At 44.3% G+C, this 15,174-nt stretch overlaps 1 protein-coding gene across 5 annotated transcripts in view; it reads left to right on the top strand.

Moving 5' to 3' along the window:
- Kiaa0232 (KIAA0232 ortholog) overlaps positions 1 to 15,174 on the top strand; it is a 68,604-nt gene that overhangs the window by 50,733 nt on the left and 2,697 nt on the right. For 2 of the 5 annotated variants that reach the window (XM_055623825.1, XM_055623824.1), the window contains exons 6-8: positions 1,504 to 4,798; positions 9,999 to 10,146; positions 13,617 to 13,714. In XM_055623825.1, coding sequence (XP_055479800.1) covers positions 1,504 to 4,798; positions 9,999 to 10,146; positions 13,617 to 13,714 — 3,541 coding nt within the window. Of the gene's footprint in view, positions 1 to 1,503; positions 4,799 to 6,091; positions 6,536 to 9,998; positions 10,147 to 13,616; positions 13,715 to 15,174 lie in introns of those variants that run through there. The other 3 variants (XM_055623826.1, XM_055623827.1, XM_055623828.1) reach the window with 3 other exon arrangements.

Genomic DNA, 15,174 nt, shown 5'->3' with positions numbered 1-15,174 from the left:
TTTTATTTTAATCTTCTCAATCTCTAATGAAGAAAAATTGCATTTATTTGGTTGTATTATAAATGTGACATTATCAGTAGAGATCAGGAATAGTATGAAAAAAATACAAAACAGCACATTAATAAGTTTAATATCGATTACATGTTGAAGTGATAATATAATCTCAATAAGCTTTTAGAATTAATTTCACCAGTTTCTACTTAGACTTATAATATGGCTGGTAGAATGTTGAAAACTATATATGGGGTTAGAGAGATGATTCAGCGCTTAAGAGTATTTGCTGCTCTTCCAGAGGCAATGAGTTTGATTTTCAGAGCCTATGTCAGGTGGCTCACACCTGTTTGTCACTCCAGCTCCAGAGAATTCAATGTTTTCTTCTGGACACCTTGGGTAATACACCACACATGTGCCAGGCACTCACACAGGCACACACATACATATAGATAAATATTAATCTAAAAAAAGAAAATTATGTATAAAACTTTTAATAATTTGTATTATACAGCTTTAATACAGTTAATGCATTCAGCAGCTTTGTAAACATGGCCTTTGCCCCTTGGTGTGTGGCCTTAATGTTGTCTCTGGAAGAACAATGCCCTCAAGAGTCAGCATAGCTTTAGACCTGCTTTGGGGATCTATTCTGCTCTCAAATCTTCAACAATTGCCATTTTTTTCCAGCAAGTCAAAAGTATTTCCTCTTTTTCCATGGTCTTTTAAGCATTTGTGAGCACTTGAATATGATGATTCCTACCATTACTGAGAGCCTGCTTAAATGCCAAGCTCCATGCTGTTGTTCTGATAGTATAGCAGGAGTGAGGACATGAAATAGGTGATGTTCTGACTCATTTCTTGTAGTATTCCTTTACTCCTGCTTGTGAGGTAGACACTCTTCTTACTTCCACTTTGAGCCACTGAGAGATTGTATAATAGACCTAAGGGAGCATAGCAGGTGAGCAGCAGAGCCAGGTTTCACTCCCAGGGGATATGACTACAGAGCTTCTATTACTAAGTCATTTGTAAGCAGCTTCCACACCACTTATTTCCACTATTCACAACTTTGTGAGGTTAGTTATATGCTCACTGTTTTACAGAGAGGAAATAGACTGAAAGATAAATAATGAACTTGTTACTAGCACTGTAAGTGACCAAGATGAGGTTCAAGTTCAGACACAGTACATTCTTAGCACAGTAAATTCTTCCTCTTACATTGTTTTTGTCATTTCTTCCTAGTTGAAATTGAAGCTTTGAAGACAAATCCACTGTCTTACATATTCTCATAATATTTGCATAGTACTTCTCACAATCCAAAGCAGTGCTAAAGTGCTTAATTTGTGGGACTGATCTTAATGCACACCACAGTTTACTGTTTGGTAATTCCTTTAAAATTAATGGTTTCTTGATGGTGTGAGCTGCAGTGCTGCCTCTCAGGTTGGCATTGCTGCCTTTGGGTATATGGTGACTATAAAAAGTAGCTTGCTTTTGAATTCTTCCTCTGTTTTGCAGGTATTATGAAGCATTTCCACCACTTTCTGAGAAACCAGTTTGCCTGCAAGAGATCATGACCGTGTGGAACAAGGCCAAACCCTGTTCTTACTCTAGCTCCTCTTCATCATCCACAGCCCCACCAGCAAGCACAGATACATCTTCTCCAAAGGACTGCAATAGTGAGAGTGAAGCCATCAGAGAAAGAAGCAGTGCCCCCTCCATCCCCATGCACGAGAAAGCCCAGAGCAGGAGTAGACATGAGAAGGAAAATAGGTTGAACAACAGCCCCATCGAAGAAAAGCCTGCCTTGTACAAAAAGCAGATCCGGCACAAACCTGAAGGGAAGATCCGCCCTCGCTCATGGTCATCGGGCTCTAGTGAAGCAGGCTCAAGTTCAAGTGGTAATCAGGGAGAATTAAAAACATCCATGAAGTATGTTAAAGTCAGACACAAGGCACGAGAAATTCGAAACAAAAAAGGGCGGAATGGACAAAGCAGGCTGTCCCTGAAGCACTGTGAGAAGGCAGAGAGAGGAGTCCATGGGGGTGGTGGCGGCAGCAGCAGCAGCAGCAGCAGTGGGTCTGTCAGGCAGCTGTGCAAGCGGGGTAAGAGACCAGCAAAGGAGACAGGGAGAAGTGACCCCGGGATCACTGCAGGGAAAGACCTATATGTGGAGAGCAGAAACAACAAAGAGTACAAGGAAGAGCCACTGTGGTACACTGAACCCATTGCTGAGTATTTTGTTCCTTTGAGTAGAAAAAGCAAACTAGAGACCACATACCGAAACAGGGAAGATACAAGTGCTCTGACAGCAGAGGCCGTGGAAGACTTGTCTGAATCTGTGCGTGGTCTGTGTATCAGCAACAGTAATATCCATAGAACATACCTCGCAGCAGGTACTTTCATCGATGGTCATTTTGTAGAAATGCCTGCAGTTTTAAACGAGGATCTTGACCTCGCTGGGACCTCATTATGTTCTCTACCAGAGGACAATAAATTCCTGGGTGATATTCATCTGTCAGAACTAACACACTTCTATGAAGTGGATATTGATCAATCCATGTTGGATCCTGGTGCCTCAGAAACAATGCAAGGAGAAAGTCGGATTTTGAATATGATTCGACAAAAAAGCAAGGAGACTACCGATTTTGAGGCAGAATGTTGCATAGTGTTAGATGGTATGGAGTTGCAAGGGGAACGTGCAATATGGACAGATTCTACCAGCTCTGTGGGTGCTGAGGGCTTCTTCCTGCAAGACCTTGGCAATCTGGCTCAGTTTTGGGAGTGTTGTTCATCCAGTTCAGGCGATGCTGATGGGGAGAGTTTTGGAGGAGACTCTCCAGTTAGACTCTCTCCTATCTTGGACAGCACGATACTCAGTTCACACATGCTTGCTGGCAATCAAGAGCCCTTTTCCAATATTAATGAAGGATCTGGTATAAACTCTTGTTTTTCAGTATTTGAAGTGCAATGCAGTAATTCTGTTTTACCATTTTCTTTTGAAACACTCAACTTGGGAAGTGAACATACAGATTCTAGTGCTAATATGCTGGGGAAAACACAGTCTAGATTGCTAATATGGACCAAAAATAGTGCCTTTGAAGAAAATGAACACTGTTCTAATCTTTCAACAAGAACTTGTAGTCCGTGGTCCCATTCAGAAGAAGCACGCTCGGACAACGAGACACTAAACATTCAGTTTGAAGAATCGACACAGTTTACTGCAGAAGATATTAATTATGTGGTTCCCAGAGTCTCGTCAGATTATGTAGATGAAGAACTTCTAGATTTTTTGCAGGATGAAACTTGTCAACAAAACAGTAGAACTTTAGGAGAAATTCCTACATTAGTTTTCAAAAAAAGATCTAAGCTAGAATCTGTGTGTGGTATTCAGCTAGAACAAAAGGCAGAAAATAAGAACTTTGAAACTACACAAGCATGTAGTGAAAGCAGTCCACATGGAGATGGCTACAGCTCAGGGGTTATCAAAGACATTTGGACAAAGATGGCAGATCGAAGTTCTGTGGCTGCAGTAGAGACAGAAGGAACTGGGGAGGAGTTGTTCTCCACAGATGTAAATAACTACTGCTGCTGTTTGGACACTGATGCTAAGATGGAGGCCCTTCAAGAGCCTAGTAGGGCTGTGCAGAGGTCAGAGTATCATCTCTGGGAGGGACAGAAGGAGAACCTGGAGAAAAGAGCATTTGTCTCTAGTGAGCTGTCGAAGTTGGATGTTGGTGACTACACCACACCCTCTAAACCTTGGGATGTGGCCCAAGATAAAGAGAACACATTCATTCTTGGAGGAGTTTATGGAGAACTCAAAACGTTCAACAGCGATGGGGAATGGGCAGTTGTACCACCTGGTCACACAAAAGGGAGCTTGTTACAATGTGCAGCCTCTGATGTCGTGACAATAGCTGGTACAGATGTCTTTATGACCCCTGGAAACAGCTTTGCTCCTGGTCACAGGCAGCTCTGGAAGCCCTTTGTGTCATTTGAACAGAATGATGTGCCGAAGAGTGGGGAAAATGGGTTAAACAAAGGATTTTCTTTTATCTTCCATGAAGACTTGCTGGGAGCCTGCGGTAACTTTCAAGTTGAAGATCCTGGGCTTGAATATTCATTCTCTTCCTTTGACCTAAGCAACCCTCTCTCACAGGTTCTCCACGTAGAGTGTTCATTTGAACCAGAAGGGATTGCATCTTTCAGCCCCAGTTTTAAGCCGAAATCAATCCTCTGCTCTGACTCAGACAGTGAGGTTTTTCACCCCAGAATATGTGGTGTCGACAGGACACAGTACAGGGCTATTCGAATCTCTCCTCGGACTCACTTTCGCCCAATTTCTGCATCCGAACTATCCCCTGGAGGAGGAAGCGAGTCAGAATTTGAATCTGAAAAAGATGAAGCAAATATTCCCATTCCTTCTCAAGTTGATGTATTTGAAGACCCACAAGCAGATCTCAAACCTCTAGAAGAAGATGCAGAGAAAGAAGGCCACTACTATGGAAAATCAGAGCTTGAGTCTGGGAAGTTCCTGCCCAGGTTAAAAAAATCTGGAATGGAGAAAAGTGCTCAGACGTCACTGGATTCCCAGGAGGAGGCAACTGGGATTCTGCCAGTAGGAAAACAAAATCAGTGTTTAGAATGTAACTTTAATGAATCTCTGGAAATAAATTTCGAAAGCTCAACAGCAAATTGTAAAATAATGACACAATGTGAAGAGGAAATGAATGATTTTTGCAGTTGCAAAGCAGGTTGTCAGTTTCCTGCTTGTGAAGATAATCCTGTTTCTTCAGGACAACTGGAAGAGGTATGTGTCAGTATTTAATAAGGGATCTGATCAGACATTAATGAAGAGCAGCCTTATCAAACAAGAAAAGTGGAGCTGAATTACTGGGAAATTAACTAAAGCATTTTAGAACTTAGAATTCTTAGTTTACATTTAAGGACTTAAAATGGATTTGCTATTTACCGATTTGAAGTAAATAATTGAATCTGCATGGAAAAGGCATAATAACTCAAAGGATGTAAATTTCTTATGTAATATGTGTTCAGTGTGGATAAACCATAAGGCCTATATGTAAGCATCCTGGCTTTTAAGTCAGGGAGCCAGACTGCAGCTGTGAGCAAAGAATGTTGATCAGTTTTATTATAGCTATGTATTCCCTGTAAAAATACCTTACGTCTGGACACTGCTTTCTAAAGTGTGTTGTGGTTCATGTATGAATGGACCAAGTGAAGTGAAATGTCTTTTCCAGTGCTCAGTGAGAAGGGGCTCTGGAGTAGGGAGTTTCACATAGAACTGCTAGTGATGTTAGTGTCAGCAGTTTTGTTAAGGGAGTAATCATCCCCCTTGAGTATATTTCTAGGAAGTACCTTGAAGTTAAATTGACTACACCAGAACTGACACAGCAATAAGCCGTTCCACAGAAAAAACAGAGCTGCCTGCCCACTTTATTTGATGATTCGTTGGTTGGCACAGCAGTGCCTGTTTTTCTTCCCAGAAGCAGGTTGTTAAACAGTGTGGAGGGCAGGCTCAAGTCATAACCACTTGATACAGACGGCTATGTGTTGCCCATCTTCTCATCTGCCTCACTCACTGGCTCCCACCATCCTGTGAGGCCTTCACATCTACCTTCTTCACCGATACCTCCCTAAATCCTGTTCAGTCCTCATCTCACCTCATAGTAGCATTAATTTCTCCCTTTTCTTAATTTACCTGCACTCTGCTTCTTTTTAAAATTGCGTTGTGGAGTTTTCCTGTCTCATGAGTTCCTCTCTTTTTTTGGTGGGGTGGGGAGGTTACTTGGCTCCTGGCTTCTGTGGCTGGGCACCGTGCACTAACTCATGTGAGTCATAGCGCCTAGGTGTGCAACTGCTTGCCTTTGGGTGGTTGCAAAAGCCTCAGGGGAACTTGAAGATTGCTGCTCTAGTCAGCATGTTCCTTGGTCTATAAAGGCTGAGTTTAATCCCCTGAAGTACTGAACTCTGAACTGTTAAGGAAAAACCAGCATTGTTGTTAGCCTTTATGTGTTGTTGTGTTGCCCCCCCATTTTCCTCCTTAAATGTTCCTTTATGTACTTTGTATTTCACCTGGTTCCAGATTGGGAAGAAAGAAAATGAGGAAAGAAGCAAGATTCCACCTACTACTACCATATTCCTTCGCTTTCTAGTATGTTGATGTATTTCCGTGTTCTCAGAATTCTGGGGTTTTTCTGAGAGGTCTAAGCTTGCAGCGGACTTGTGGGGACATCTTGAGAGTGTAGGTGCTGTCATGTTGTCAGCATCACTGCAGGTTGGAGCTCACTTCATAGGCTGACTTGAGGAGCAGAGTCGAGAGTGGCTTGAAGGGACAGTTTGAGACGAGGCTGAGGCTAGGACTTGTGTCTCTCTACCTTATCACAATCACCAGGCCAGTTATGAGGAGTTCCTAAGAGACGCCTTTGCCTAAGTGGAGCTAGGCTCTAGAGGGCATGGGTAGGCATGTAAAGGTTATTAAGATTCCTTCTGCTTCAGTGCAAGAGGATGAAACCAGGGGACTACCGTACGAATTAGTGTTTAGGACCATGAAAAGAATAGGGTGTACTTAAAAGGTGAGTCAAACTGGGAAGACATGATTTTGATGCCTAGTTTGAGCCTGTCACAAAGGGAAGGGCCTTGAGGAGTGGGATGCCATCCTTGTCTGTGAGAAGTTCAGTCTGGGCAAGAAGCCCAGTTTGTAAACCACATATCTTACCTGAAATGGGCTATTCATAGGAAGTTACAGGAGGTCATGCACACAATGAAAAGGCTCCTACCACTAGCCCTCAGTAATGCTAGCTGTGGTAAAGCCCATCAAGAGTATTTTCTACATGGTATGCTTCCCCTTTAACTGAAATGGCCTTTATGTAATCACCCTTTCTTTTTATTTTTCAAACAGTTCCCATGTGTAGTTTACCAGAGTTTAAAAGATAGTTCCTTATCTTTTAGGACATCAGGGCAAGTGTAGTTATGGGTGATATGGTAGGTGGAACAGTGGAAATGGAGCCCTGGAGACTGTGGGAACCTCACCAGGGCATGGACACTGCAGCTGTTTTGAACACACCTGGATGTGTAGGAGCAGAGGGATGCAGGCCATGTGAGCAGAGGCTAAGTAGGGAACCTGGGCTGGACTGAATACAACCCATCCAATCACTGCAAAAAGCAAGAACTAGTACAGAGAGTGCACCTCATGTTTCTCTTGCACAGAAATATGGCACGTGTGTCATCTTCTTGTGGGCTCTTACTTGCTTACTTAATGCCAAGCACTTTAACATGGAAAAGAAGCCAGGTTTGTAGTCCCTGTCTTCAAGGGAGATAAGCTCATTTTGTCCCAGCCACATTACACTGTGAGGTCAGCAAGTCTGGAGGTTGGAGAGGTAGCAGAAGTCATCCTGGCTTATGGTACACATCCTTCCTGTACCAGATTTGTCAGTATTGTCCTACTAGACAGCCACAGAGACTTAGTTTCTCAACTGGTAGCTCGGAATGTTTCAAAAAGAGACCCATCCTATTCCACAGTGAGGATCAGACAGCGCTCTCCCGGCTCTGCACCTTCAGAAGCAGAGAGCAAGAGCAGGCCCTTCCAATCTCCAGTGGATGTTCTCTTGTTTACATGACGTTTCTTTAAGAGAGGTCCATAGAAAGCTTTCTCCGCCATTTGTGACCCAGTGATGTTGAAGAATGACCAGTGGGAAAGGGGCACTGGACCCCAAGGAAAGGAAACCTTACCACCTTTCTCTGTAGCAGAAAGACTGCTTAGTGGGAGTGTGCACTATGGAATCCATACCTTGACTTCCAGTTTCTGGAGAACCTCTGAGAGTTGCTAAAGTATATGTGGTCAGTCTTGTTGGGTGAAGTGCGTTCCCTCCCTTTTCATCATCCTGTTCTTGGCATGTATGCAGTACTCTGTTCAGTGCTAGTGCAGGTGCTCAAATCATTTGCTAGGAGCCTTGTGGAGTTTTCTTGCAGGCTTGGGTGCTAACAGCAAACATGCTAGGTTAGTGCTGTGTGAGGCTATGAGCATCATTTGAAGGAAGGCAGAGAACTGGATGAGACACTGGGTGAGTTGAGAATGCTGGAAGCAGCTGGCTGTGTTAAAGAGCTAGGTAGGCTTTCTCCCAGAGCTCCAATCGGGTATGTACCTGGAGGTGAGAGGAGCAGCTCCTATGGATGGCACTGCTCTGTTCTGTCCTGTTCCAGTTTCTTCTCTTTTTCCGTTGTGTCCCATTTCAGGCTGGCCTTGAGCTCACTATGTAATTAACTTTACAGGTGATCTTTGAGTTTGTGATCCTCCTGACTCTCCCTGTCTGTATTCTTTGCATTCATTGAGTTAAACATTAAACAGGCCTCAGATGAGCAAACTTGTCGTGGAGTTTCGTGCTCCCAAAAGCTGGGAATAACTGAGTAGAAAGGTGTCATGAAATTGTGCATGCTTGTTGAATATGGATGACTACTGCAGCATAAAAGAGAAGACAGTGAATCTTAGACATAGTAATTGACACCCAAAGGGAGGATTCAGAAAAGACTCCTCAAATAATGACAGACACTGGCAAGAACCACATCAGGGTGAAGAGAAGACTTGATGTGCTCTGGAGTCAGAGACAGCCTGGAAGCCAGTTTTTGTAGTCTATAGACAATACTCTGCCTAGAGGTGCGGAGATGACCAAGATTGCACTCTTGTCCTTAAGCTTCCTGGGCTTTCACATCTGACCACATCTTGGTGTGTACCCCAGTTCCTGGGTGATATCTTGACTGATCAAACCTGTTTTCCTTACCTCACCTATCCTCCTTGATTAACTCTGTGTCTCTTCCCATTTCAAGAGATTGGAAGACTGTAAGTAGCACAACTAACCTCACAGATAGGAATTCAGCAACCTGTTCCCTCTTCTCTCTCAGTTGTACTGTGGAATGATGGAGATAATTCTGGCCACTCCTCCTTGCTGCCCTAAGAAGTACCAGGTCATCTCCCAGAGTAGAGAAGGATGTTGCAAATTGTTATCAGCTGCCAGTACCCACTTTTGCTGCAGACCTTGTACACCATTGGTTTTATTTGCATTTAGCTTAGCTTTGTCAAGCCCTTGAGTAGTACTCGTGTTATTAGAATAGACCATAGGGGGACTAAGAAAGGTTGACTACTCTGAGCATACAGTACAATTTGCCTTTAGTTCCTAATTTAGAACTATTTCTGAAAAGTTATGTTAAATGAAAATAAAGGTTTAAAGTATATTTCCCACTTCAAAATGTAATTTTTGAAAACTTACTAGATAATGCAGTTTTAGACCCATAAAATAATTTACAGTTCAAAGCACAACAAAACCCTGTTAGGAAATAAATGGTCGTTAGCTGCTGAAACAGTTCAGGTTTTGAACTTGAACAAATGATGTCATGAAATTGTACACGTTAACAGGCATTCTGATAAGCACACAGCATTAAGATTCTGGAGATACAAAGATGGAGAGCCTAGGCTTTGCTCTGGGGAGCTGGTGGCAAGCCTCTCAGGCTCAGTGATGAAGGGCAGGACCACCATCATACCAGAATATGTGTCTACAAAAGCTGCCTGTGAGGCTCATGACCACTCCAAGGAGTTGATGGTCACCAGTGACAGCTTCCTGTAGTCTGTTCCCACTGCCCAGGAGGGAGAGCAGGGTCTGAGCAACCTTTAACATTCCAGTTGGAAAGGTTGGAGCCCTCTTTTCCACAGCACCTCAGACTCAGGCCACTGTCATCTGTTGCACTTCAGTAGTCTAAGAGAACTTCCTGTCTGTTGTTGTAGGTCTGTAAGAGGTTTTTGTCAAGACTTTTATTCCATTTGGAGTTGAAGTACTTCTTAAGGCTTCCTTTATTTACAATGAGCATATGGGCCTTTTTCCTTTGACATATCCTGAACAACAACAAAAAGCTTTAAAAAGGATTTTTTTTAATTCACCAACCTAAAATTGCTAGTTACGTAGTCCTTTAGTAATGCTTAAATTTTTCTGTCTGTCCTGAAGGTTTATAAACATGCTCTGTGTTTGGCTTCATCTAAACAGTTTCCTGTATTGAATGCTGATGTGCAAGAAGTGACAAGAAATCAAGAAAAGCAGAGCTGGTGGGAAAAAGCCTTGTACTCTCCCCTTTTTCCCACATCAGAGTGTGAAGGTAAGGAGACTGGGTGTCATCAGTCTGTTCAAATTTCTAATTCACCAAGAGCAACAGGTTCTTTGGCTGTGGAGACAGTAAAAAAAAAAAAAAAAAAAAAAAAAAAAAAAACAAACAAACAAAAACAAAACAGCAACAAGTTCCTGTGGCCAGCACTTTGTTACACCCTAGGGACACAGAGATGAATGCAAGCTGGACCTCGCTCGTAAACCTAGCCACAGGCTGGTGAGAGGGTTTGGAAACTCACTAGAAGCATAAATGGTATGTTGTTCTGGTGAGATATCTGTGGCCACTGTGACCATAGAGAAGGAAGTCCTTAGGCAATCTTTGTACAAAGGCCATGGAATATGAGGCAGGTTAAAAGAACTGGGTCCCATTGGGCTAAGCTAGTTTGGAGATGAGCCAGAGAATCTGCTGGGAAGGAGCCTACAGAATGAGAAGCCTGTTGTGCAGTGAGGGGTGGCTCTGTAAGGGGCTTGTTTGAAGGGTGCTCAGGTCAGATGTGTGCTGAAGACTTGTAGCAACAACAGAGATGAAACTGTAGCTGCAGAGTTAGGAAATGGAAACAGGATGGGGAGATTGTGTAGTGATTGCACCTGCCCTAAGACTAAGGCATGAACAACAGGAGGGAGTTAGGAAAGGCTCTAGAGCAGTGGTTCTCAAGCTGTGAGTTATGAAGTAGCAATGACATAATTTTCCTCACCACAACATGAAGAACTGTATTAAAGGTTCACTGCATTAGGGAGGTTGAGAACCACTGTTTTAGAGAGAAGGGTGGTGAGGACAGTTCTAGTTTGCCAAGGAAAATGCCAGGGCCGTAGGAGTATAGATGCAACCTCCTGAGTGACCAGTCTGTGGACACAGGTACAGCTAACAGTGCAGGTCAGAAATCCCCAGAGCTGTACCCCAGAAGCCCCTTCCCCCAAAGAACTAGAAGAGCAAGAGGAATATCACCATGTAGCAAAGAAGCTACTTTCTTGGGGATGATTTTTAAAATCATTAAGTTCATACTTCTCATCTTGGTTCATTTTGTCATTCATTAGTAGGAACCCAGTCCAAAATCTCAGCTCTGAATCTTGGATATCCAGTCTGTTGGCAGGTCCAGTGAATGGCTGTATATAATGCTTTTGTATGTGTATATAAAATGGTGCATAGAGAAGCTTGGTGGAGAAAGAATGGTAGCCAGTGTTCTGAATGACAGCTGTGCATGTGATCCCTGTGAAGCTCCCTTGCAGTGACAGCATGAAACATTCTTTTGTTCTGTCAGTGGTCTCTAGCCTTACATGGAGGTTATGTAAGAAGACAACTAGCTATTCAACCCCTCAAAAGGACTAGGCATTCCTGAAGCTTCTAGTATTAGAAATGGTTAGTGATCAATGTGTGCTGCTCTGGACACCGGCTAAGTAGAACTCTGAGTATCCCCTGCAGAGAGTCCATGCCCAGATATTTCTGCTGTGTTTGTGTGCCTCTCTGAGCAGAGTGCTGTTCTGGGGATGTACAGATACACTGCCTGTCCTGGATGAGTGTCTTCTGAGTGGGGCTGGAAAATGGATACAGACCAGCACAGTATCTGGGGCTGTAGAGGCAGTGTAGGGCAGAAGCATTGGCTGCTGAACTGGCAGAAATTTGGCTGGGAAAGATGGCTTGGTACAGGAGTGTGGTAGGGACAAGGTCAGCCAGGGATAGAGACTACAGAGGGGTTGGTAGCATTCTCCAGTACTTGCACTCTAGCTATTATGTGCTTTGGAGGCTCAGTTGGTATTGACATGTATTGTCCAGGCTGTATGGAGTGAGGCCTTTGGGTAGCAGCACAGAATGTGATGAGAGCCCAGGCTGGCAGAGCAAGGCTGAGCTGGAGCCTAGTGCCTCTGCGCATAGCTGCTGGGCCTTTCTGTGTTCTATTGTCTGAATTTATAAAAAGGAAACCATTCCTATTGGGGTGATTATGAGAAATAAACATGCCTCTTCATCAGGCAAGGTGCCTATAATTGTAACCCACATGCAGTGATTGCTCAACAAGCAGTAGCTGTCACTAGGGGCATTACCGGAAACATGGAAGCTCAGCGTGTTTCTCTGCCAAAGCCCTGAATGAAGGTGTGAAGATGGACGTTCTTTTATTCAGTAGCGTTCCTGAACCAGAAAAGAGCCACCTTTCCTGCCACGGCCCCTCTTTTAAGCACCTTTCTTAAGAGGATGGTGTTGCTTCTATTTTCTTCTTTTTTTAAAGATTTATTTATTTATTATGTATACAGTGTTCTGTCTACATGCCAGAAGAGGGCACCAGATCTCATTATAGATGGCTAGGAGCAACCATGTGGTTGCTGGGAATTGAACTCAGGACCTTTGGAAGAGCAGCCAGTGCTCTTAAACTCTGAGTCATCTTTCCAGCCCACCTTCTATTTTAAAGAGGTAAGGGGTGTGGCTTGGAAAGTCATGTCACAGATAAGAAGCAGAACCTGGCATTTACTATGGCCTTTGTCACTCAGAGCAATGCCCAGGACTGGAAAGTTATGGAGCAAACCCATAGCAAATAACATCCCATTGACAACTTTGGTGTAACCCCAGCAAGCAGGGATGCAAGGGATTAACATTTCTGAGCTCTTACCAGAGGTAGGTCTAAACGAGCCTGGTTGGAGTCTCCATCCTCAGTGACTCCATCATTCACCTTCTTCATGGGGTCAGGGGGTAAGAGGCTAGGCTAGGCTAAGGCTAGGCTCAGCATGGGTGCTGTGCTCAGGAGTCACCTGGAAGCTTCTCAGAAGGACTGATGGTCAGTCTCCTGGGGCATAGGCTTTACAAAGTTCCCCAGGTAGCTGAATAATATCAACATGGGTGAAGCACAGTTGAACCTGCTAGTGGATTGGATTCCTCAAACTATGTGAATTGTATTCCTCTTAACTCCAGTCTACATTGCCTTCTGATTCTGTGGGCCTTGGCCAACTGGACCATGAGCCTCCTTTGCCCAGTACACAGGTATTACAGGCTGTGATGGGCATGGTGTTAAGTCAGAGCAGACAGCTATTTACCTGCTTTGCTTTCTCATTGGGCTGGCTGTCTGGAACCTTTGCTCCTGTTCCATGAGCATATCTGTGGTGCATCGTTCATCTCCCTCCGCTTGACACTCATTCTTGAGAGCACAGGTCTCACGGGTCTTTCTGCCTGTGTCCCAGGACCATCACATCATAGGTCTGTGTATATATTTGTTGAATTGTTGAGATAATATTTTACAGTAGAATATGCATATGCTGGCCTGGTTTTTATTATTATTCATTACATACTCATGGCTGAAAGTTTTCAGTTGGCATCATGTTTTCTCATACACTCCAGGCTGGCTATGCTTTCAGTGACAAACCTCCAGAGGGTGGGGAGGCCTAGCTTTTCAGTGAGGTAAAGCAAGGGTGTGTGTTTCAACTGTCTTAATTGAATTTCCCCCTTTCCCTCTTTTCCCTTCTCCATTCAAAATGATTAAGAATGTTATACAAATGCCAAGGGAGAGAATGGTATAGAAGAATATCCAGATGCTAAAGAGACACCCAGTCATGAAGAGCGTCTGTTAGATTTTAATAGGGTAAGTGGACTGTCCTCCTCACTACCACTCTAGTCACAAACTTGGGGAGTCCTATGACCCATCCCTGCCCCGTATTTCCCAGATCCATGGGTGTTGCCTTTCTCCTCTTGACCCTTCCTTTGGGTCTACTTCACCCCACTCCCAAGCTCTAATGTTGCCAGGCCTTCATGAAGAGCTGCTGGTATCCCTCCAGCTTTCTCTCTGCTGCTGGCACAGGGGGTTTTAAGTGCTGTGCTAAGCCTGCTGCTCCTTGTCCAATCCCAGAGCAGCATCTTCCTTTAAGGGTGCTTTTCCAACCTATGCGGAACAGACCCTGCCCTTTCTGTGCTCTTGTACACTCTCAGAGTGGAGTCCCACCATTTCAGACTCCTCTGTCTCCCCAACAAACCTGTGAGCACTATGAAGGCACATTCACGACCTTGACCTACTTTTAGCTTGGTCTCAGGCCTTCCATTGTTAGCCAGGTTAGGACCGATGAATTGAAGTAAGGTCTCAGGCCTTCCATTGTTAGTCAGGTTAGGACCAGTGAATTGAAGGAAACTTATTTTCTTCTCAGAGTTATCAATGTTAACTCAAGCTCTGTAAGAATTTGCCAAAGCACCATGTGGCACTAATCCCACTGACCTATCAGGTTGTGTTAATATGTCTAGGCCCACATGCAAGGCCTCCGCATAGCCTTCCACCTTCAGGGAATGGCTACCCTGCCACCTGTCTCTTCCTCTCACCTCTACATGCAGTGTGTCTGCCAGCCTGTTAATGCACCTCCCCTCCACCTTCCATCCACCTCTTTCCTCCACACCATCCTTTCCACAGTTCAGACCACTGCCACTCCTCAACAGCAGCCACAGCCTTTCTTGTCCTTGCTTCTGCTTGTCCTTGACAATCATCTCTATTCAACAAGACAGTGCCCTCAAAACACCCCTATGCACTAAGTATTCTTGGCATACCCATTTGCAGAGTACAAAATGGAAGCATCTGGAGAAGGAACACAGACGTGGGCGGCCTGCCCCTATAGTCTGGCTGTAAGACCCATGCTCCTACGCTGTGTACTTGGAAGAAATCCAGACTCCTTCCATGGCGGGAAGCCTTGTGTGCTTTGCTCTCACGTAGCTTTTCTGTGCTTCTGCCTTGGGATCAAAAATTGGGACTGTGATAGGGTGGTGCCGGTGGTGGATGTCGTGATGCACTAGGAGGTGTTGCTAGTTGCTGTAAGTGGTGAAAGGGCTACCATTGGCATCTAGTATCCTTGGGGCCCCAGATGCCAGCCTTCCTGTAAACATGAAGAAATGCGCTGTACCACACTAGGTGGTGCTGAACTGCAGTGAGAACACTTTGCTCAAGAGTGCCACCTTCTGGAGCGTGCTGCTCCTGTCCAAAGTGCCCCTTACCTAGTCATCCTCATGTCTACAGTCTGAAGCTATGTCCTTTGGTTGGTTTGTGTGCTGAACTGTGAGCACCAT

This window comes from Psammomys obesus, unplaced genomic scaffold (genome assembly GCF_907164565.1).
Source record: "Psammomys obesus unplaced genomic scaffold, mPsaObe1.curated_primary_1811, whole genome shotgun sequence".
Lineage (NCBI taxonomy): Eukaryota > Metazoa > Chordata > Mammalia > Rodentia > Muridae > Psammomys > Psammomys obesus.
This window is presented reverse-complemented; position numbering and strand designations above follow the sequence as displayed.